The sequence below is a fragment of the Bufo gargarizans genome, chromosome 5 (genome assembly GCF_014858855.1).
Source record: "Bufo gargarizans isolate SCDJY-AF-19 chromosome 5, ASM1485885v1, whole genome shotgun sequence".
In the NCBI taxonomy this organism is placed as follows: Eukaryota; Metazoa; Chordata; class Amphibia; order Anura; family Bufonidae; genus Bufo; species Bufo gargarizans.
This window is the reverse complement of record NC_058084.1, coordinates 117,936,911-117,962,649: the sequence shown is the minus strand read 5'-3', so window position 1 is coordinate 117,962,649 and position 25,739 is coordinate 117,936,911. Positions and strand designations below refer to the sequence as shown.

The 25,739-nt window shown below is 40.7% G+C and overlaps 1 protein-coding gene across 2 annotated transcripts in view; it reads right to left on the bottom strand.

Annotated features, from left to right (window-relative positions):
- Positions 1 to 25,739, bottom strand: part of RALYL (RALY RNA binding protein like) — a 641,777-nt gene that overhangs the window by 172,111 nt on the left and 443,927 nt on the right. For both annotated transcript variants that reach the window (XM_044294718.1, XM_044294719.1), the window contains one exon: positions 2,472 to 2,547. In XM_044294718.1, the coding sequence (XP_044150653.1) occupies positions 2,472 to 2,547 (76 nt within the window). The remainder of the gene's footprint in view (positions 1 to 2,471; positions 2,548 to 25,739) is intronic.

Sequence of the window (25,739 nt, the reverse complement as noted above, 5' to 3'; positions counted from 1 at the left end):
GACTTCCAGCACCAGAGCTACTACAGAATATCTGATCAGCAGGGGTAAGGGATATTGGCGATCACTTGTAAAATCCTAGAATACTCCTTTAATATTATTGCTCGAACAAAATAAGAAGATGTTAAAATAACAAAAACTAGAGTTAACTGGATCAAGAACTTACTGCAAAAAATTGAATTGATTAGCAGGAGTATAAACTTGATTTAAAGAGCCCTGGTGAAAATACCCCTGGATGAATTATGGTCTGACATAAAGTATTATGGAATCTAATGGTAAAAGAAGGTGGAGCCCTACAGTTGATTGCTGTTAGACTGGCGGTCCATGTCTACCGCTGTCCTGCTGTTCCAGGTAGGCGCGGGCGTTAACCACTCTCCCTGTGTGTATTGGGACTAGTACTCCTATCCAGCTGCTGATTAAAGTGTTGATCAGCCTCTCTATTTAGCAGGACTGTGGATCCACCCCTTGCCTGAGCTTTGAGGTTTCCCATTCTCTAGTTACCAGTGAAGGTGTGATCTCTTGTCTGGCTACCCTTGCACTGTAGCTTGCCTGTCTCTATTTTGCTCCTTGCCGCCTTTCATGACCTTGGAACTGCTATCTGGACTTTGCTTTTACTCAGCCTGCCCCGACCTTGGAATTGCTATCTAGAATATGTATGTACTCAGCCTGCCCAGACCCTGGACTCTGTTCAGACTATGCCTTTTGCCTGAGTCCTTGGTGCTTTGCACTGGTGTCTCTGACCCCGATAGTCTAACTGTAAGATACACCAGGACTACTCCAGGAGGTAGTGGCCTGGTTGATTCCCTGCAGCGAATTCTAGATCCCTGTACAGGGGTTGAAGGCTGCATACGAGAGAACCATCAGAGCAACACCATTAAGTTAGCCTGGTTAGTTGGCACAGTAGGTCCATATTCACTCTCCATTACAATTGCTATGATTCCTAGGAAAGATAACCTTGCATTTAGGGTTTTGGAATCTAAGACTCTGTATGGGCCATACTTTCAGAAACAAACATGTATTTTTAAAGATTTTTTTAATACACTCTCAGTGCTTAGAGGCATACTAAAAATGATAAAATGCCGGCAGTAATTTTAGCAAATAAGTGAGTATCACAGAATAATAATAATACATGGTTATTCCACAATTCAGATTTTATTTGTACTCCTAGAAATTGCTGGCAGTGAAAAACATAAGTGTTTCTCTAAGTTTTTTCTTTAAAAACAATGAGAATAACAGACAGAAAAAAAACATTAGTGTGAACAGGACCTTGTTGTGAAATGTTGTGCTAAGCATTAGCTTCCCTTATTATTCTTTAATGATTTTATGCATCAAGCTCCTAAGGGAAGCTTTTCATTGCCTTAATAAACATTTGATTTCAATAGTCTACTCTGGATCAGGAATTTTAATGAGAATTGGGCCTACATGGATGCACATCAGAAGACCAGTGAAATTGTGTATTCCTGAAGTATATCCCTGCAGTGTAGCTTGTTCCTAGGGAGTACTACTTCTTATTTTTTATCATGTAAAGCTGTCCTGGTAATGTCCTTCAGGGATGCACACCCAAAAGAAATGATTTGTTGAGCTGCACTGGCAGCAGACGATTTCCGTCTACATTGGTTTTTATATACATGAGCGCATCTGTGTATTTTACATTTGGATTTAAAACTAATACATTTGTTTATGCACATGGGAAGAAAAATACAAGGCACCAGTACATGCTAAATGGTAAAACACTGGGTAGCGCCGAATGGAAAAGGAATTTTAGTTGACAGTAAACTTATCTGTAGCAACCAGTGTCAGACAGCTGCTGCCAAGGTCAATAAGATAATGGGTTGCATGGTCATAGATGGATGTGATGACAAAATAGCCCAGCTACTCTACGCACATGGACTATTGTGAGGGTTCATAGGAGGGCAACTAAAGTAATAACTGGAATAGGTGGACTACAGTACTGAGAAAGATGATCAAAATTAGGGTTATTGAGTTTAGAAAAAAGATAACTGAGGGGAGATCTAATAACCATGTATAAATATATATGGGGTCAGTACTCAGGGGTCAGCCTCTCCCGAAATATTCTGTATTTATACCTAGGACTGTGACGAGGGGACATCCTGTATGTCTAGAGGAAAGAAGGTTTCTCCATTAACATAGAAGAGGATTCTTTACGGTAAGAGCAGTGAGACTATGGAACTGTCTGCCTGAGGAGGTGGTGATGGTGAGCTCACCGAAAGAGTTCAAGAGGGGTCTGGATGTATTTCTGGAGTGTAATAATATTTTAGGTTATAGTTATTAGATTTCTGGAGAAGGGTCGTTGATCCAGGGAGTTATTCTGATCCAGGGAATTTTCTTTCCTTAAAATGAGCAAAATTGCATTTGCTACAAACACTGAGAATTTTCATTGAGAACTGTATATACTGTAAGCATTAATTTATCACAGCACTCTTCCCAACAGTATAAAACACTCATGGACCTACCTGTATAAAGAGGAAAGTGGCCTTTTACTTCCTAGTTTTGGTCTATAAGGTTTTGGTTCTCCAGCCATGTTGATGTCTATAAAAAAAAATGAAGAATTGCGTCATTACACAAACCAGTAAATCAATTGTAATCTACACCTCAATTAGAATTTGTCATGAATCCTGGACATTAGTATTTATTCTTGCAGGAACAATCTACATTCTTCATTTGTCATTGGACATGAATTCAGAGGTTTCTACCCTCATGGAAATATGTACAGAAGGACTCATCAGGTGCTCAACAGTGAGGACACCAAAAACAAACCACAATTCTGAATGATAAAAACTTCATGGATGCTGATAGTTTAGATAATTGAAGATCCCCTTGTCTCAGCGAGCATCTCCAACTATATTGTTTAGGGCTTTTAACACTGAAAATGCAATTGTATTAGCTTGGTTAAAGGGGTTGTCACACTTTAGCAAATGCACTTTATCATTAAAGAGAAATACAAGGCCCTTACTAATGCATTGTGATTGTCCACATTGCCTCCTTTGCTGTCTTGATACATTTTTTCATCACATTATACACTGCTTGTTTCCAAGGGTTCTGACCAGCCTGCTAATCAGCAGCGGTGGTCTTGCACACTATCGGAAAAAGCGCTGGCCTCTCTGGTGGCCGGGTCATGTTCCGGACACCTTGTATCTGCACTGCATCAGTGGCCGTAATTCCTGGAACTCAGCAGTGTATAATGCGATGGCAAAATAACTCAAGCCAGCAAAGGAGGCAATACGGACAATCACAATATGTTAGTAAGTGCCTTAGTAAATGCGAGTTGCTGAAGTGAAATAGCATAGTTACTTCTTTGTGCAATTTTGGTCAAATATTTTAATACCTATAGCTTATTCAGATCAGTTGGGCAAAATCGAACAACTTTTGTGTCAAGCATAAAACTACTGAAATCACATTTGGTTTCACCTGTTACAAAACATATTGACTATAGTTCTCTGAGGTCAAACACATAGATTGTAGTTCCCATTTGTTTTCTTTGACTGTGTATAATTTTTAAAACAAGCCCAAAAAAAAATCTATTCTCATGTTCCACATCCTGCAAATTCTGATGTACACACAAGTGTAATGATTCCAGTTGTTGATAAGACTGCAGAACTGAATTTTACCTGTGGAAGTTAAAAAAGTACTAACAGTGTATTGATACTGAGATACCCCAGCAGGGCTGAAGAAGAAATATATAAACTAGCACACATCAACAGTGGCAGGCAATATATACACAAAAATAACTAATCAATAGGTGACAGGAATCGCGTGTTTATAGCAAAGGATGAAGCAGGTGGGAGTCTGGCAATAGAGAAGATAGAAGATGATAATGTTATTTAGGTAGAGAGTGGATAAATCATGGTGAATGGAAATACTGTAAAGACAGAGCAGAACTTATCCTGCTCTGCCACATAACCCAGCAAGGCATTCATGGTATATCAAAACCAAACAGACACAACTACTATGAAAGACAATAGAACCACAGGTCCCATTATACACTTATACAATACCAATGAACTAGACCGGGCATGCTCAACCAGCTGTCCCTCCAGCTGTTGTAAAACTACAACTGTCACAATGCCCTGCTGTAGGCTGATAGCTGTAGGCTGTTCGGGCTTGTTGGGAGTTGTAGTTTTGCAAGAGCTGGAGGGCCGCAGGTTGAGCATGCCTGAACTAGACTATAATAAAAAATCCAGAAACAAATGCATTGAGCTTTCACTGGCAAAGAAGCATAGAAAGGAAACCTGACCAATCAAATGCCGCCCCCCCCTTAAATTAGCCAAGCTAGCAAGTTGGTAAAATTAACCAGATTTAGGTGTAAGGCAGATGCTTAGCAACTAGTGTTGAGCGTGAATATTCGAATAGTAATTTTTCGAGTATTCGCGAATATTTAGAATATCGTGCTATATATTCGTTATATCGAATATTCAGCATTTTCTTCCATCTGAACACATGATTCCTCTTTGCTTCTTGCTTGAGAGGAAGCAATGTCAAGTTCAAAACAATACTTAGTGCACCAATCAGTAATCTGTAGTCAGACCTGCTAAAATGTGAAGTTGCACGTAGTGTGAAAAAATATTCTATTCACTTCCCAATCGTGAATATATTGGAGCACTTGACTCTTTCTGCATGTAAAGCTATTGTAATGTTCTGCCGTGCCAACCATTTTCTCCAGTCTCAGGAGAAACTCATGAAACTTCTAGCAGCTTGAAAAATGTAGCCAAAGTGACCCACGCCTGTATTTCGCGTTACGAATTCGCATTACGCGATTTTTACATTGTCGATTTTTCGGCAATTCAATAAAATTATCTTGAATTCTCGAATTCGCAAATATATGATGAATATTCTTCTAAATATTCGTGAAATATCGCAAATTCGAATATAGCCCCTGCCGCTCATCACTATTTTAGCAACTGCCTCAAACAATGTTAATCAACAGGTGAGGATTAGGCAGCTAGAAATTTGCTGTTGCTTGAAACATTCAGTTATCTGTCCAGACATCAGTAACTTCCAGGATTCTAAATGCATATACAGTGTTCCACTTCTATGGCAATGGTCCCCTGCAAAACGATTTTTGGGTATTTTGTATGTGTAGGCTGCAGAATGATCAAAGATGTGATGTGTGATGTAACCACACATTTTCTATATACCAACTAGTTAAGAGTTAATAGGTCATAATAATAAGCCATTAGGTGGGGCCAGTTGCCTCTCCCATAGAGAGGAAGAGTTAGAAAGCACTGTGCTAGATGAAGAGTGCTAGACGAAGGAGTGAGTAGAGAACATGCCAAGTGTCAAGTGCCAAGAGCTGAGAATAAAGCCAGCCCTGGATTAGGTACCAGCCAGAGCAAGGCAAGAGAAAGACCCGAAAAAGCCCAAGTGGCATTCCAGGAAGTGCAAGTAGAATCCGCGTGGAGACTGCTTAACGAAAAGCTTAAAGGGGTTGTCTCATCTCAGACATTGGGGCATATAGCTAGGATATGCCCCCATTGTCTTATAGATGCGGGTCCCTATATCAGGAACGGAGCCTCCGCAAAGTGGTGGCTGGAGGACTCCGGTACGACCACCACTAGAGATGAGGGAATTTCTCAAAAATTTGATTCGGTTGGTTCGCCAAATTTTCCGAAAAGATTAAATTTGATCCGAATTAATTTGTGGCGAATCGTGTTAAAAAACAGCTATTTCCTGGATCAAGAGAGCCTGTATAGTTGTGTAGAACACTGTGCCTTGTAGTAACACGCATAGGGAGTCTGCTGTGGTAGTGAAACAATACTGTGAGTCAGTATGATACGCAGATGACAGGTGTCACCCTTAGGCCCCTTTCACACGGGTGAGTATTCCGCGCGGATGCGATGCGTGAGTTGAACGCATTGCACCCGCACTGAATACCGACCCATTCATTTCTATGGGGCTGTTCACATGAGCGGTGATTTTCACGCATCACTTGTGCGTTGTGTGAAAATCGCAGCATGCTCTATTTTGTGGGTTTTTCACGTAACGCAGGCCCCATAGAAATGAATGGGGTTGCATGAAAATCGCAAGCATCCGCAAGCAAGTGCGGATGCGGTGCGATTTTTACGCACGGTTGCTAGGAGACGATCGGGGTGGAGACCCGATCATTATTATTTTTCCTTATAACATGGTTATAAGGGAAAATAATAGCATTCTGAATACAGAATGCATAGTAAAATAGCCCTGGAGGGGTTTAAAAAGATAAAAAAAAGGATTTAACTCACCTTAGTCCACTTGATCGCGTAACCCGGCATCTCCTTCTGTCTCCTTTGCTGAACAGGACCTGGGGTGAGCATTAATTACATGAACAGGACCTGTGATGACGTTACTCCGGTCATCACATGTTCCATCACATGATCCATCACCATGGTAAAAGATCATGTGACGGACCATGTGATGACCGGAACGATGTCATCACAGGTCCAGTTCATGTAATTAATGCTCACCACAGGTCCTGTTCAGCAAAGGAGACAGAAGGAGATGCCGGGCTACGCGATCAAGTGGACTAAGGTGAGTTAAATCTTTTTTTAACCCCTCCAACGCTATTTGACTATGCATTCTGTATTCAGAATGCTATTATTTTCCCTTATAACCATGTTATAAGGGAAAATAATACAATCTACAGAACACCGATCCCAAGCCCGAACTTCTGTGAAGAAGTTCGGGTTTGGGTACCAAACATGCGCATTTTTTTTCACGCGAGTGCAAAACGCATTACAATGTTTCCGTAACGCACCCACACATGCAACGCCCGTGTGAAAGGGGCCTTAGAATCACAGCACACTTCACTTCCTTGGGGCCAAAACTGGCCAAATAACTTGTGTGAACTCAGCCTTACAGGTCGATGTTAGCGTTAGGTATAAAGTACCATGCAGAGGCCCAAGATCCTACTATAGCGTGAAAGAGCGCACTTCTTTTACACCGTCATCAGCTGATTCCACATAGATGTCTACAGAACCTGTTCTACCAAATGCTTATACAAGTAGAGCCCCCCTGACAGAGTGGAGAGGGTCTTCTGTATCTTTTCTTCATCTAAGAACATTTACTGGGTGTGAAGATTTGTCAAGTTACTTTATTTATCTTTACAAATAAAGAATGCTTAAATTCTAGAATATTACAGTAAATATGAATTCAATACTTTTACATTATTAGTTCATTCATATGTTACTGCTATACAATAAGCTATTTGTGGTTATCTGTTTTTAGAAAAAGTCCCAATGCTGTTCAGATTGAAATACATATCAGCAGACAATAAATCCAACAGTGTATCAGTTGCCTGCGGGTTTTCCATGTATTTTGCTATTGATTTAAATCTATTCATTGCAGTGGAATCTGTGATACAAAATATAGAGAAGCGGAAATGCTGCACTGCAGGTCAAGTTCCACAAAATAAGGAAATAAAATAAAATAGATAACAGTCTAAGTGAATGAGATTCACAAAATCTCATCTACACAGTGCATATATTGACGTATTGAATGAGCATGTCAATTGTTTGTGCGGATGTCCCGTGCAGCTTTCACCCTTTGCAACGCAAAAGTATTTATCTGGGGAAAATCCACTTCTAAATCTGCTACAAAATCCACATGTAAAATGCGGTGGATTCAGTGTGGAAAACAATGCAATCTGCAAGAAAATCCATGCTGCAAATCTGCATAAACTACACTGCCATGTGTGCATACCTTTGACAGCCTGCCATAAGCCTTCATGTTTAGAAGATGGAAATTCTTTCCAAAGTCCTCACAAAGTCAAATACCTACAAATATCCCACAAATATCTACCAAATAATCAACAAGGAACTCAGCACCTAATGGTAAATAACAGTAGGGCACTGCATATTTCGCAAAGCTCAAGCATGTTATCCATTAATGGGGTTTTCCAAGAATATCGATGACCTATCCTCTTGGAGGTGCCGAGTGTCAGATCTGTGGGTGTCCGACACCTGGAACCACCCTGATCAGCTATTTGAAGAGGCAGTGTCGCTTCGGTGAGCGATGAAAGCCCTTCATAGCTTATCAAGCACAGCGCATTACATCGTGTAGTGTCTGTGCTTAGTATTACAGCCCAAGACGATTCACTTGAATGGGACTAAGCTGATAAACGTGATGTCACTGTCCCAGGAAGAGGCAGTGGTCTTCTCAAACAGCTTATGGGTGGCGGTGCCAGGAGTGGGACCTCCACCAATCTGATATTTATGACTTATCCTGAGGATAGACCATCAATATTCGACTCCTGGAAAACCCCTTTAAATGTTGATTGGCATTGTGACCTTTGGCCCTGGAAGGATCCTGATGATGTATTTTTTAATAATATCCATACTTGGCTGTAGTGCTCTCCTATACCGATTTGTGTACTCCCTGCAGATCACTTTTGATGTTTCTGCATATAGACTGTACTTGTCAAGTGTATGGAAATATTGATCTGCTATATGATGGACGATTAACACTATTATATTGAACCTTACATATCCGACATAGAAAATATTGACCTTACCATTATTTTATAGCATTGGCATATGGAGTACGTAGACTACTGTATTTTTCGCACCATAAGACGCGTTTTTTCTCCCCAAAATTGGGTGAAAATGCCCCTGTGCCTTATGGGGGCGAATGCTGCCATTTTACTGTGCTAACACAGATACATCGCCGGCCGCGATGCTGCACAGCGCGGCCTGCGATGTATCAGTGAGGAGGAGCGGTTGGAGGCCGGCAACTGGTGTTGATATCACGGTGGGGCCCGGTGCAGTCATTGTACTCTATTACACCGGGCCCCGCTCACAGCAGTATTCATATGTAAAGTGTACACATGGGAGCTTTGTTAAAGTATTGCAATCCTCTGCAGCAGTATCGCAATCTACTGTAGTACTCACTATGAAACTACCGTAGCAGGCAGGCTGGCCGGTCACTCATTTTGTCAAGCGCATGCTCCTCCCACTTTATTAATGAAGCAGGCGGAGCAGGTGCGTGACGAAGTGATGTTACGCTGCCGTCCAGCCTGCCTGCTACAATAGTTTCATAGTGAGTACTACAGTGGATTGCGATACTGCTGCGGAGGATTGCAATACTTTAACAAAGCTCCCATGTTTTTTAGAATATTCAGCATTTTTTTCCATCTGTAGTGAACAGCGTTCAGTGTTCACTTCAGATGGAAAAAAATGACGACTATTCTTAAGTATGAATATATAGCACTATATTGAATATAGTGCTATATATTTGTTCTTTAGAATAGTCGTCATTTTTTCCATCTGAAGTCATGAATTATGACTTCAGATGGAAAAAAATGATGAATATCCTTAATATCTTGTATTGATCATGTAATATTCGCATATTACGCGATCATTACCATGCCGATTTTCGAGTAAAAAAAAAGAATGTTTATTCTACATGATTATTCTACAAAATATTTGCAAAATATCACAAATTCTAATATGACCCCTGCCGCTCATCACTATTAATCACATATCACTATTTAGACATGGACCATATTAGTGTTTCATGCACCCAGTTCTTCCATGTGCAACTTCTTCTTGAAGGTCATTTTTAGTCACCACGTACAGTACAGGTCCTTCTCAAAAAATTAGCATATTGTGATAAAGTTCATTATTTTCTGTAATGTACTGATAAACATTAGACTTTCATATATTTTAGATTCATTACACACCAACTGAAGTAGTTCAAGCCTTTTATTGTTTTAATATTGATGATTTTGGCATACAGCTCATGAAAACCCCAAACTCCTATCTCAAAAAATTAGCATATCATGAAAAGGTGCTCTAAACGAGCTATTAACCTAATCATCTGAATCAACTAATTATCTCTAAACACCTGCAAAAGATTCCTGAGGCTTTTAAAAACTCCCAGCCTGGTTCATTACTCCAAACCGCAATCATGGGTAAGACTGCCGACCTGACTGCTGTCCAGAAGGCCATCATTGACCCCCTCAAGCAAGAGGGTAAGACACAGAAAGAAATTTCTGAAGGAATAGGCTGTTCCCAGAGTGCTGTATCAAGGCCCCTCAGTGGGAAGTCTGTGGGAAGGAAAAAGTGTGGCAGAAAACGCTGCACAACGAGAAGAGGTGACCGGACCCTGAGGAAGATTGTGGAGAAGGACTGATTCCAGACCTTGGGGGACCTGCGGAAGCAGTGGACTGAGTCTGGAGTAGAAACATCCAGAGCCACTGTGTACAGGCGTGTGCAGGAAATGGGCTACAGGTGCCACATTCCCCAGGTCAAGCCACTTTTGAACCAGAAACAGCGGCAGAAGCGCCTGACCTGGGCTACAGAGAAGCAGCACTGGACTGTTGCTCAGTGGTCCAAAGTACTTTTTTCGGATGAAAGCAAATTTTGCATGTCATTCGGAAATTAAGGTGCCAGAGTCTGGAGGAAGACTGGGGAGAGGGAAATGCCAAAATGCCTGAAGTCCAGTGTAAAGTACCCACAGTCAGTGATGGTCTGGGGTGCCATGTCAGCTGCTGGTGTTGGTCCACTGTGTTTTATCAAGGGCAGGGTCAATGCAGCTAGCTATCAGGAGATTTTGGAGCACTTCATGCTTCCTTCTGCTGAAAAGCTTTATGGAGATGAAGATGTCATTTTTCAGCACGACCTGGCACCTGCTCACAGTGCCAACACCACTGGTAAATGGTTTACTGACCATGGTATTACTGGGCTCAATTGGCCTGCCAACTCTCCTGACCTGAACCCCATAGAGAATCTGTGGGATATTGGGAAGAGAAAGTTGAGAGACGCAAGACCCAACACTCTGGATGAGCTTAAGGCCGCTATCGAAGCATCCTGGGCCTCCATAACACCTCAGCAGTGCCACAGGCTGATTGCCTCCATGCCACGCCGCATTGAAGCAGTCATTTCTGCAAAAGGATTCCCGACCAAGTATTGAGTGCAGAACTGAACATAATTATTTGAAGGTTGACTTTTTTTTGTATTAAAAACACTTTTCTTTTATTGTTGGGATGAAATATGCTAATTTTTTGAGATAGGAAATTTGGGTTTTCATGAGCTGTATGCCAAAATCATCAATATTAAAACAATAAAAGGCTTGAACTACTTCAGTTGGTGTGTAATGAATCTAAAATATATGAAAGTCTAATGTTTATCAGTACATTACAGAAAATAATGAACTTTATCACAATATGCTAATTTTTTTGAGAAGGACCTGTAGTTCAGTCCACATGTTCTAATGTGCAATTGTTTATGCCATTCCTGAAAGATGTATGAAAATTGCTATACTATCGACTAATAAGCTACTGTAGGAACGTTGGAAGGTATACAGATGCTTTGGTACACAGACCTATAATTTAAAGGTCATGCTCCTCAAATAAAATTTGGATATGGGGTTTTCACTGTAATGTTTTTACCCAACGTTCAGGAGCTCTGAAAGAATACAGATGTTTATAAATCCACTGTATTGATGAGGGGATCCCTTCAAATCCTATGTTATACCCTGCCCAATGGACATAGTAAAATGGTCTACGATCTCTATTTGTCATCAATTTAAGCATCACACATAACAGACTGACATTTTTTCCTCTTAGTAAGGACTATACTGCATATAGTATTTCTACTATTGGCTAATGCAGTACCAATACATTTTTCCTTGTTTCATCAGGGTATATTCACACATGTAGGATACACTGAGATTGTTCTGCTGCGGGGATGTTTGGCAGAGAGTCTGCAACATATTACAGTACAACAACTTGTTATAGTGGCTCAACTGATTGTTACCATGTGTTGGGTGATCAATGTCTATCTGATTCACCCAATCAGTAAGGCAAAACATAGTATATCTATATAGACAGGCACTCCTCACCTGGTTGTACGCAGAAAAAATATTTATTAATATAATGTATAAAAGCAATATTCTAAAAAAATATAAAAAAATTACATATAAATAAATAAATAAATGCTCAAAGTAAGATAATTCTTCTAAATGTCCAGTTGGTAGTCACGTTTTCCCATAAAATTAGGGACACATAAAGATAATTTAATCTTCCCCCAGTTCAGCATAAAAGTGCTGAGCTGTGCCTTCTATGGGGCTGAGCTGTGCCACTGAACGTGATGTCACATAGCCTAGGAAAAGCCGGAGAAGGCCCTGGTGCTGCTGCAAGCGCCTTTGCAAACAGCTAATCAGTGGGGGTACCGAGAGTCAGATGATAGGTCATCAGTAAAAAACACTTGGAAAAACCCTTTAATGTCTGAGTTGGGAATACATCTTCTGTATGATAGCTATTTCACGCAAAAAAGCATCAGCATACACTGTGTCTGTACACAAAGCATCGGAATTACCATATGTAGGATGGTATAAGACAAAGAAAAGGACATTTCGGGACTTTAATATGGATGACCAGTGGCATAACAAGAAATAACTGGGCCCCACAGCAAATTTTAGAACAATTTAACCCCCCACCCACCACCAGAAACATTGTATAATACCGCTGAGGGTCCCTGACTATTGCAATCCTCATCCTGGGTGTGCCACTTCTGAGGTCGGACCCCAAATCAGCCACTTCCCCTGCTTCCCCTACAGCTACACCACTGTGGATGACCTACCGTTAGGATAGATTGTCAACATCAGATCGTGGTTATGACTTTCAGAACCCCAAGTCATCAGAACATTATTCAGTAGCCGGGGCGGACACTGCAGCTCTCTGGGCCTATTCCAGAATAGATATTGCCAGATGTTGAAGACACTACCCTGTTCTAGGTCAGAGCTCCCAAACGTTCTATACCTTGTCAGACACATTCAGTTTAGTCACACATTCAACTTAGGAGACAGAGTAAATGTGGAGTAAGAAGAATCACATTTTGTACATTTGCAGATAAATATTCTATTTCAGGTACCTATGGCGAGCCCTGCAGATGGGGAACTCACGGTTCTATTTGATGCCTCTTCCATGCAGTTAATAAACATTTTGTGGGTTATTTCAGAATTTCTATCCATAAAGTTTTTCATAACAATTCATTCATGGCCAATTATTGTAGCAAAGACCTAATTTGTATAATCTCCTTACTGTGTATTTATACTGTTTATCTGGTGCTAATGATGTCTTGGAAAGAAACCACACTACGTTGTTATCTAGGGAGATCTGTAGACTCTTCAAAGCCCAAGAGAATAGATTCCCCCAAAAATCATTCATAAAGCAAGCAGAACAAAAACCTATTTACATAAGCCATAGGAAAAATACATTATAGCACATAAATAAAGGACTAAAAAGAAATAAAACACAATGGATTTTGCATTGCCTGGGATTTATTTTCTATTTGAGCCCAGCTCATTTCTTCTATCAGCGGGCAACACAGGCTTGCATCCAAACTACGGCGTGAAAAATTCAATACTTGCTCTTCCTATCATCTTAGTGGAAATGTAGAGCGTTCACATTTGTATTAGATTCTTGACTTTCTTGGATAATCTCTTCTACCAGTTCCACCAACAAGCGGACCTATTCACAGTGCGGCTAAGCAGCTTATGTATATCTTTCCATACAATATAAGACCTTGTTTGATTAACAGTGGAAGGACAACTCTGCAAACTTCTCCTTGCCTGATAAATGCATCCTAGTTATTTCATTTAGAAACAAAATCATAGCAATAAACCATGGCCAAGTAATCTGGCTACAATACCAGGTGGCACACAGTAAATCCAGAAATGACATTTAAAAAAAGCTTATACTATAAAAATAAACTACTGCATATACTTATACACATTGTACAGTGAGCTCCCATATAAAATGTATAATTCCCAGTGTCAGGGTTTTAAAAAAATATATAGGAAAAGAACCCAAACTGCACTGTGTGAACCCGAAACTTACGCATCTTGCACATGGCAGAGCCTGGTGTCCCTTTGGCTCCATACAGTACAATGGAGTCATAAGAGCTTAAAGGCTTTGTACACCTTTGGAGGCATTTTTTAAAATTGTATTTCACTAATTTTTGGCTACAAATAATATTTTCAATTGGCCTTTATTAAAAATATTGAGCCGTTCTGCCACAAAGGGTTAGCTGTTTTTCTACAGTAACTGTGTGACTGGAACTTTCACTTTATGCTGTCATCTAATAAAACTTAGAGGTCATAAACACTTATTTAGGCCACATTCTTATCAGTAAGATAAGGATTGAGCTTTCATGAGTGATTATAACCTCAGAGAGCAGAAATAAGGAGTCTGTCTGCTCCCAAGATTAAAAATTATTTTTAGCTCAAAATAAGTACAATACATTAATAAAAAGAATTGTCCCCAAAGTTGTACATAGCCTTTACACTACATCCATACAGCACCATCGTAAGGAGGTATTCATCCTTAGAAACAGAGAGTATATTTCCTTAAAGGGGTTATCCCATGAATAATGTAAAACATGAAAATTAGATATCATATAGTCCATGACAATCTCTTTCTAACAAAGCTAGAACCAGCGTTCGGGTGTCCACCTGCTGAGCGGAATGGAGGCGGAACAGAGCCAGACTGATGCATTCTGAGCGGATCCTTATCCATTCAGAATGCATTGGGGATGTACGGATCCGTTTGGGGCCGCTTGTGAGAGCCTTCAAACAGAACTCACAAGCAGAACCCCGAACGCAAGTGTGAAAGTAGCCTAAGTTGTCAAATACGTACCAATTCCAAGTGTTAAAGGGGCAAGAAGGGACACCTAGCCTGACTCTTTAAAAACTGAATCGAAGCTGCAGGGAAGTGTTTCCAAGCCACGGAGAATAGCAGAAAGCACTCACAATGGTGAGGCTGATAAGTAACAGGCTATATTCCATTCCTCTTATTAGCATTGCTTAGTCCCAGTAATTATGCCTTCTAGTTCAGCATTATCAGGGAATCTGAAAAGGGTTCTGCAATGAAAGATTCCCCAAAACATTAGGTAAGTCCTAGCAGATTATTTTATCCTATTGAAGAGGTTCTCCACTTTGGACAAACCTTGCTTGTTAGAAGGGTTTCTTCACAATAAACTCATCATAAAGTGTCCATCTGCTGGAAACCCCATTGACCAGCTCTGATCTGTGGTGAAACCTGACATTAAGTGTTCAATTTAACAGCAGCGCCACCATAAGGGAAATTACACACTGTGCATTCAAATCAATGGGTTGTCTACGTACTGCTGGACAGAACAGGTCCTCCAGAGACAGAGAGATGCTGTATATGGATTCATGTACATAGTTTAATGTATACCTTGCACTAAGTTTGATTAGCAAATCAAATATTAAGCACAGTGTACAATCTGAATATGTATAAATCATATAATTAGTGCATAAAAAGGACTATAATCTTCATCCCAGGGCTTGTACTATTACGGTACGTCAATTTTTTTGAAAATCAAAAACCTCATAGAGCTTCTAGACAACATTGCTGTAAGTAAAATCGCTGACATAAGGAAATATGAAATGGTAAGGGTTTATCGCTCTGCAATGAGGTCAGTCTTACTAAATTCAGAAAATCATGTCTACAGCAAGGTAGTAGATTAGGGGCACTCATATCATGCCTTAACACTTGAACTCTGATAGAGCAGCAGAACATATTGGAAATGAAAAGCCATTTAAGGTAGGTTTTCAAGAGCAATGCGTGATAAATAGAAGGGGATTGAGCTCTGTCTCCCAGTAGATTATTCCTAGGTAAAAAAAATATATAGGATAAGTTACTCAGTAGTTACCACTGGCAATGGAAATGAAAGATCTCTTGAATACCACCCAATACAAGACATTATGCTTGGTCTATAATCTGTAATATACAGCGCTGTGGAAAAGTACCAACAGTTCTATATGTGTATAATTGTCACGTATCAATGTAGAATTAATTACTTTTGATATTGGACAAAGATAATCTCAGTCAACACAAAATGTCTTTTTCAATTGGCGATTTCATTTACTGAAGGAAGAATGCTGTTCAGCCATACCGAAAAAGTAACTGTTCACCTTAACTACTAAATCAACCAGTTAATCCAATTCAGTTAAAATGGTTTTAAATTTCACTAGCCATAATCTGATATGATTAATGTCAGACTTGTTCTAATTAAAATCATCACTTAAATAGAACATGTATGGCAATGTGGAGTAAGCTAGAAGGTCTCAAAAGCAGCACATGAGGCCACTTGCTAAGGCTACTTTCACACTAGCGGCCTCCGGCTGGTTGTTCCGTCGCGTAAACAGTCTGTCGGATCTGTCCTGCCGATAGTGACCATGTGCCCCCGGACTGCCGCTCCATCCCCATTGACTATAAAGGGGGCGGGGCGGAGTTCCAGCGGAGGCACGGCAGCGCACGGCGAGAGGCTGCCGGAATAAAACTACGACATGTCGGCCTCTCGCCGTGCCTCCGCCGGAACTCCGCACCGCCCCCATTATAGTCAATGGGGACAGAGCGGCAGTCCGGGGGCACACGGTCACTAGCAGCAGGACGGATCCGACAGGCTGTTCACCCAACGGAACAGCCTGTCGGAGGTCCGTGCCGCTAGTGTGAAAGTAGCCTAAAGATGTTCAAATACAGATGCGAACAATAGAGTCATTAGAACAAAATGAACACAAAGGCCCTGTCTCGAAATTGCCAAAAAATGTCTAAATGACCCCCAATACTTTTGGAATAATATAATGTGGACTGATGAGTCAAAGGTGAAACTTCTTGGAAGATGTTTGTTCTGTTACATTTGACGTAAAGTTAACACCATATTCCACTGTAAGAACATTATACCTATAGTCAAACATGGTGGCGGTAGTGTTATGGTCTAGGGCTGCTTTGCTTCTGCAGAACATAGATAGAACCATGAATGCTGCTCTTAAACAGAGAAACCTAAGCAAGAAGGTGTGACCTAAAGCAGTTATGTAGCAGGAAAATGGTATGACACAAAAGCAATTCCGCCTCGGAATGGCTCAAAAGGAACAAAACAAAGTTTATGGAGTGGCCTGAATACCATTAAGATGCTGTGGCTGACCTTAAACGAGCAGTTCAGAGGATTTCAATATTCCTACACAGTCATGTAAAAGACACACTTGAGAACGTCAGACTTTTTTAAAATTAATTATGACAATTTCTTATTTTACAATTTCTGACATTTTTCTGCAATATGTCCAAGACAGAGGAGCTTCACGGACACATTTGCTAAATTACAGACACCCCAGTGGTATTGGACAGAACCCATTGTAAGTCAGTGGGATCCACTGAGCACCACTAGTGCCTATTGTATGATCAATCTGGCATAAGGCAGATGGAAACAGAGCCTAACATAGCTAAAACCTGAAAGGCATCTGAAGTACGGACCACGATTAGCTAGATCTAATTCCACCAAGAAAACCTTCTTGGCTCACCAGACTTCCTTAACTTTGGCCCAATAGTTTACAGATTTTGTGTTTTATTAATTAAAATTAAAATCAATTAATTATTATTAGTTTTTAAGGTAAATATTAAAATGTTCCCATAAAATAGGGGCTGAATGGTTGATGTACAGTCACTGATACACACTTCAATGAGTATAACAAAGGGTATGAGGTGCTCTGCTAGGTGTCGTACCTCTTCTGCTAACATTGGATTTCGCAGCCCCTGTATTCTCTGAAGTCAAAAGGGCAAGACACTAAGCAGAGTTTTACAGTACCTTCATTCTAACAATTAGTGGGGATCTCAGTGCCTGTACCCCTACCAATCAGAACCATTAACATGTGTTTTTGACAAGCCAAAAGTTGTCAGAGTATGACCTAGTGTTTAAATGAAGTTTTAAGATTTATTTTCAGTGTTTTACTTTATTTTAATTTTTTATTCTACATAACAAAATCACAAAATCCTGCAAATTCCACACTAGTCAGTGAGTCCTAAACAGGACCCATTCACTTGAGGTCATGTGACCAATAGTTGTGATATCACTGGCCAGGGCTAAGCAGCAATAAGGCTGTAGCACACACAGGAGCGCTGGAGCCTTCCTAAACAGCTGATTGGTGGGGGGCCTGGGTGTCCCACCCCCACTGATCCGATGCTGATGACCTAGCCAGAGTCAGATAACCCTTTTAACAATAGGTGATGATCTCAGCTCATCTCCTCCTGCGAAAGGACCTCTACTATGGACACAAAGGATGCCACAACACTCTCCCATAGCAGTCAATGAAAATCTCCAGACTACAGAGTCCTTTGGTGCATGTGGCTGCCTAAGAGCACATCTCTAAATGCTGTTAACTGAAGCTCAGGCAAGATGGCTGTCCTTATAAATCATATACTAGGTGTACAAAAATTGAGCATCATAAAATAAAAACAGATTAGAATATGCATCAACATCTTTCTTTACTTAGTAAGAGCAACATAGTTGAAATATTCCCTTTAAGACTCTGGGAGATTTATAAAATTTGGAACAAATAAAAGTTGTATTTTTTGTGTTTACCAACCAATCAAATCACAGTTTTTATTTTCCAAACATTTGTATATTAATTAGAGTTGGACTCGAATTGATTAAAAACTAATTTTTATAAACGTCCACTTTAAGGATTGAAAAGTTTAGGATAGGTTTACATAAGAGTTAGGAAATACAGCAGGCTGTTCTGGCAGAGGAACAGTCTGACATAGAACACCACATCCGGTATAGCCAGATAATGCCGTGGATCCTCATTGACTATAATGGGATCAGGCAGTCTCGTAGACATATTACTTTTTGTCCGGCCGAAAGCCAGCATTTCTGCCACAAACCTTCTGGATCCCCATGGGATTCCATTATAGTCTATGAGGATCTGGTGGTTATCGGCATTATCCGGCTGTGCTGGATACTGTTTACTCTGCCAGGCTGTTCCTCTGCCGGAACCACCTGCCGGACGTTTTAACGCTGATGCAAAACTAGCCTTAGTGAAAAGTTAAGCACCATAAATGAATAACAGCAGTTTAAATTAGGGGAAATAACAAAAAATACTTTTAATTTTTCCAAATCTGGAGTGGCTCTTTTATATAGCTCTGAAATATAAAATAATTTAAAAGTCAATTATGTTCATGTAAATCCTTGTCAAGAAAACAGAAAAGAACTGCAAAAACCAGCTCAAAATATTTTGCTGATAAGCTTTGATTGCCATGGTAGCTCGAATGACAGCTTGCTGACTATAAGTGAAGTGCTAACTGTGTGATTATTTCACTGTTGGAACTGCATTGACCTTTTAAAATTACTCTATGCTTCAACTATTTCATACTTACTGTAGTGTTGCCTAATTTGCACTAACAGATGGACTCTCTGCTCGGGTCTACTTTGACCTTGTCACATTGAATAGAGAGGAATTCTTGTTTTTTATTACTGTCTTTAGCACCACAGTTTTGATGCTTATGTGCACAATGTACTGAAATATACAGAAAATTAGTAAACTCTAAGAGCTCTTAGGGCTCTTTCACACCTGCGTTCTTTTCTTCCGGCATAGAGTTCCGTGGTCGGGGCTCTTTGCCGGAAAAATCCTGATCAGGATTATCCCCATGCATTCTGAATTGAGAGAAATACGTTCTGGATGCATCAGGATGTCTTCAGTTCCGGAACGGAACGTTTTTTGGCCGGAGAAAATACCGCAGCATGCTGCGCTTTTTGCTCCGGCCAAAAATCCTGAAGACTTGCCGCAAGGCCGGATCCGGAATGAATGCCCATTGAAAGGCATTGATCCGGATCCGGCCTTAAGCTAAACGTCATTTCGGCGCATTGCCGGATCCGCCGTTTAGCTTTTTCTGAATGGTTACCATGGCTGCCGGGACGCTAAAGTCCAGGCAGCCATGGTAAAGTGTAGCGGGGAGTGGGGGAGCAGCATACTTACCGTCCGTGCGGCTCCCGGGGCGCTCCAGAGTGACGTCAGGGCGCCCCACGCACATGGATGACGTGATCGCATGGCACGTCATCCATGCGCATGGGGCGCTCTGACGTCACTCTGGAGCGCCCCGGGAGCCGCACGGATGGTAAGTATACTGCTCCCCCGCTGCCCGCTCCTACTATGGCAACCAGGACTTTAATAGCATCCTGGCTGCCATAGTAACACTGAAAGCATTTTGAAGACGGATCCGTCTTCAAATGCTTTCAGTACACTTGCGTTTTTCCGGATCCGGCGTGTAATTCCGGCAAGTGGAGTACACGCCGGAATCCGGACAACGCAAGTGTGAAAGAGGCCTTAGTAGTTTGCATATTCATAGTCATATTCATTTCAGTGTGTTCAAAAATGTTTTTTAATGTGGACACATTCACAAAAACCTAGTCTTATCTTGGTGGAGATCTAAGAGGCTGATCCCCAAGAAATTAGTGTTTGTGGCATGAACTATAGCTCTTCTAACAAAACATATAATCTAGTCACACGTGGAATATTTTAATTTTTTTATTTCATAGATGCTACATTTACCATATGTTTGACCAAATTGCGCGAGTCCACCCTTCCACAACAAGGTCTCTCCTTCTCACCCTCTCCCAAATCAAATCTCCTATGATTCTAACGCTATAGAATCTATTATTATTTTTTATTCCGCTCAAGTTCTGATTCTATACAAGCAATTCCCTCATCTCTAGCTTTATTCAGCACATTAAAAACAGACTGGACAGATGGGAAAGCAGTCATTTCCTCCAAAAACAAAGCAAAATAAAAAAAGTTATACAATATCCCTTGTGAAAAAAAATGTAGGTGCTAATTTGTACTGATGATATAAAAAAAACTTTAAGTTGGATTATTGTTACTGTTTCTGAGCTGCAATATATACAGTATATATATATATATATATATATATATATATATATATATATATGTATATATAGGCTGATTATAAATATGGAGGGGTGCAGGACAATGGATCCAGCAGCAAATCCAGGACAATATAAGAAGGAAAAAATGGCAGCACTCTCACAAAAAATAAGTGAAAAGAAAAACACGTTATTCACCTATGTGGTCACAACGTTTCAGCTCATTGATAGAGCCTTTTTCAAGCTCAAATTACAAGATGGGCCAACCCCTCTAAACCATTTCAACAGTGAAACATGTATTTAGGGCATACAGTCATTGCCCACCCTGCATGGCAGTTTGGTGTGTGGACTGAGGAGGAGGAGGAGGAGGGCTCAATAATGACATCATAGTCTGCGCCTCCAGTTCTTGTATAATGTCATCTAATGCTAGTTGGTCAATCATCATAGGACTAGTAGGTCTGGGCCACTGATGCCTCCCCGAACCCTGCCTTTCCTGCTACTTTATTCACTGCAGCCTGCCACTGCCCTGTCTATGTTTTTGTACCGGATGAGTCACGAGCGACCCATCCCTCACCAGCATGTCTTTGTGCATGTACTTTGCTTTGTCTATAGTTATTTTTGTTTCTTTATACATAAGTGTGTACATTTGTATTTTTTCTCTATATATGTGCACATGCGTATCAGTATGTGTTACTGTATTTGCATGTTTCTCTCGCATTATAATATATCTTGCATGTATGGGCATGTGTGTCACATCTTTATACATACTGTACTGCACATATGTGCAGATTTATATGTATGTACAGATGTAGCCATCTTTACTTGACACCTGTCACTATTATTCTATTACAATGGCATGCTCCAGTAGTAGCACGGGGCTCCATCTGTCACATTAAACATTACTACATGGGAAGGGGGCCCCATGATAACTAGTTACTCCCCTGATTGGAGTGGAATTGTTTTCATGTGCATTATTTAGCACTTGGGGGGCACAATCTCTTCTTGGGGACAGAGCACCTTATTCGGCGTGAGACATGCTCCTCTGGAATTCTGGGAAGAAGGGGATGCAAATGAGCTCTTAACAAGCTCTGCTTCTAATGCCTCCAGATGTAAGGCCACTATCCTATAAGTCAGTGGTCAACCCTTTAAATAAGGTTTGAGACATGATTAGGATATTAAGTAGGCCAGCACCTCATCTGCAGGTAGCTGATTTGAGGGTATCTACCCCTCATCAGTGCAGAGCATAGAGTACAGGCTTAACTATAACCGGGTGAGAGGCTTAAGTCAGGATCTGGGGGGGTACTATCTCTACTTGGGGAGGGAGTGCCTTCATCGGCGTGAGGAAACTTATATGCTATACATGCTCTTCTGGAATTCTGGGAAGAAAGGGATGCAAATGAGCTCTTAACAAGCTCTGCCTTACAACTGGTGGCATTAGAGGCAGAGCTTGATAAGATCTCATTTGCATCCCTTTCTTCCTAGCACTGTAACCCATTCATTCTTTGAGCGATCTAGTAATCAGACTTCAATATTTGTGTTGAGTCAATATAACAATATAACTGATATAACAAGTGCCAGATGTTTAGTCACTGACGTATTACAGACTTTTATGAATATCACAAATTATAGTAAAGGAAACCCCAGGCACTACTTAGCAGCAATGTTTATTGCATAGTAGTAGAAGAGGGGGCAGGTGGATGACAATGGTGCTAGGCCATAATACAGATTTATACTATGCACTTTCCTCCAGATGCTTTTGATTTCTTGAAGCTGTATGCAGAATTTAAGATGATTTTGTTATTACAGTCCTTAATAAAATGAGATTTTAAGAAGATCCACTGGGAAAAGGAATGCAGTTTAATAAAACGTGTGCACATTTTCCTATCATCGGTAGATGAGACAATATGATAAGAACATTCATTTATATCTTCCATTTTCTATTTACAAAGCAGACAACTTTAATATTTCTGCGCCTTTGCTTCCAAAATCTACTGTAAAATCACACACAAGACTTAGTTCAAGCCGAGCTTTGTATCTTAAAACACTGATTTAAAGGAGAATTGCACTCATTATAACAAAAAAGGGAATCACGATAAGGAATCGGTGAAGAGGACTAGTAAAATGGTCTATACAAATATTAATAGCAAAAAGCTTGGCAAATAAAAATAATGAATATATATATAAAATATCACATGTTGTTTACAGTTCCTATGTAGCGCTACATGTCTCCATGGTTGTCTGATCCTGCAACGATACTCACCCACCTGTCCCCACCTTCAAGTAAGGAATTGTAGGGAACATGAATGCAAGGTCAGAATATATAGAGTTTGTATGAAGTTTGTAACTATAGGGAAAAATTTAACTGCACAGGAGCGGTATATGCAAAATGGTAGGATTTTTTTTTAAAGTCGTAAAAACGTGATGTGAACCCCTTTTTAAGCCAAGAACAGGTGAATGATACATCAGGACAATTTTGTCTGTGTCTAGTACCAAGAGTCCTTGTCCAGCCACTGCATATTTCAGTAGAGATGTAATTCAAAGTTCCTGGGCTCCAATGCAAAATCTTAAACAAGACCCCCATATAATAAGTCCATTTATAATATTGATGTCTTCTTATGTGCCAGAGGGATCTTTGGCTACCCCTGGACAATGCATTGCTACTCTATTATTCCAGGAAAGAAAAGACAGTACAAAGATCAATCAAATTACATCTGGACAGTGGACTAGCGACATTTGGAATGATATGTACATTATACACAAAAAGATATGAAATCATTATAATATCCACTTTATTAAGTAAATGTACCTCCTTGTAACAGCCAAGTATTAGCTCACCTAAAGGATGACATTATTACATTGTAATATACAGCCTATGTATATTCTACAGTTATAAATTGAAATCTTACAGGTTTTGGAATTTACCATTATGCTCCAACACAACAAACAGCATAAAAAACTTAGAATATTTACTGAATGCTGTGAATATTTTAAAATAAAAAAGTAAGCTTGCTGTAATAAATGGACTTGTCTGGGCTTCAGCGATGTGATGTCGGGAGAGACGTCCTGCTGAGCCATACCCCCTTAGTAATAAGATGGAATGCTCTGTTTCTCCCCGCAGGGGGCGTGTGCTAGGGAATATTAGTGGGCTGATTGCTCAGCTGCTCTATTACTGTGTACTACTGTCCCTGACTAATGGAGCGCCGAGTCATGAACCTATCAGGTTCTAATCCAGGGACTCAACAATCTTTTTAAATCCCTTCCTGGCCATACACCATTGCCAGTGATAGTCTTGTTTGGATCACTAGCTAGGTTCCTTGTGCCTCATTCCTGTTTCCCTTATTGATATCCTGTGTTTCTGACCTTGTCTTGTCTTCTGACCACTCTCCGTCTTCTGATAAATCTGGTATTGTGTTTGTTTGTCTGTGTCTGCACTTAAGTAGCATAGGGGCCCTTGACCTGTTGTGGTCTATCCATCTAGGGCTTGTACTGCAAGTAGGTATGGACAGTCCAGGACCTCACAGTCCTTGTCCTGCTCTACTGACATGACACTTGCTCACCTGCTCAATCCTCCCTCTTTCCAGTGTCACTTCTCTGGTACTTCTGTTTTCGGTGCTCCAGCGATGACGCCACTGATTACTCCATGTGATTGCTATGGACAATCAATGGCCTCAGTGGTCACATAAGATCATTGGGTAGATCATTATTGTAGCTCAGGAAAAAATAAAAAGACAACTGGGAGCACCGCATTGGCTGCTCGGACACTGCCTGGCATTGAGCAGGGGGGTAACCCTTCTCTTTTATTTTAGAATATTCCTGGCATTCTAAAAATGTTTTGGGCTGTGAAGAATATCACACCTCGCTGCCACCTGAGATCAACTACGTAGAGCCAGCGAGATACAGTATGGTCACTGGTTACGAAGGCGTGACGTTGTGCCCTCCTGGAGGAGCAGGTTAGGTTAGCTTGATACAGTTTACACAGACACCTACTGTTCACGTGGGCACAGAGAGGCAACAAGCTGAGAGAGCCTTTTTACTACCCCAAACAGTGCTTTCTCAGCCCGGGTATACTGCCACCAGCTTCTCGTTTGATATAAGCCTCTGCTGGGGCTGGCATAAAATGAGCCACAAAACCAATTAAGGCTTATGGCTCCAGACAAAAATGTCGCAGGGAGGTGGTTCTGGGACCAATGGGTCTGCCTGGGTTCCGGCTACCAGTAGAGTCCAAGCATGGTACCGTTATTTGGTTTCTGTGGGGAGATATGTATATCTCCCCTCCCTGACATCCCACCACCAAACTAGGACCTGTTCATCGTGGCCACCGGGACACAAATATGTATCCGGTTTATGTCCGTGATGGACGGGCAATTCATAATTCCTGAATCGCCGTTCCATGAAGTCTGAAAATGTTCATTGAACTGGGGAATGGCCTAGACCCCTGCAGATAGGTTTTTCCTGTTCCATTAGCTTGGTTCCTGGCTGGCTGAATGGAGGTGAGAAATTGTAAACAAAGGTGGCCTGGAAGAAGTTCTATGCCATTTGACTGGGCTTTGAAGCAGGATCCCCCTGTGGAGTTCAGTACCTCTGGTATTTGACAGCAGATGGCTGGTGTGGGAACATGGCTGACATTGAACAATAATTCCTATTCTTCACAGGAGCTCATGGAAAATACCTTTAATAGAAGTTCCAGAACCCTGATTTGTCATTCCAAAACGTGAATCATATTTATTTCTGTATGGTCTTTCACTTAACAATCTGTAAATCTATACGCTTCATATATTTTTTGTATTGCTGTTAAAGATATTATCCTAGAAAAAGAACTTCAAGTAGAAAATATTTTTGTGTGTGTTATTTTATTTAATATCTGCCTGAGGACACTCCATTTAAAAAACACGTTTTACTGTCCAAAAGTAAATCAATAAGATGGTGCACTGTATGAGATCCATTTATGAAGATTTTCTTTGAAAGCTATTACTTACAGCAGTGATTCCCTACATTTTTACCACAGGGGAACCCTGAACAATATTTCCACCCCTGGGCAACCTCTAGTACTAGAGATAAGCGAATCGAAGT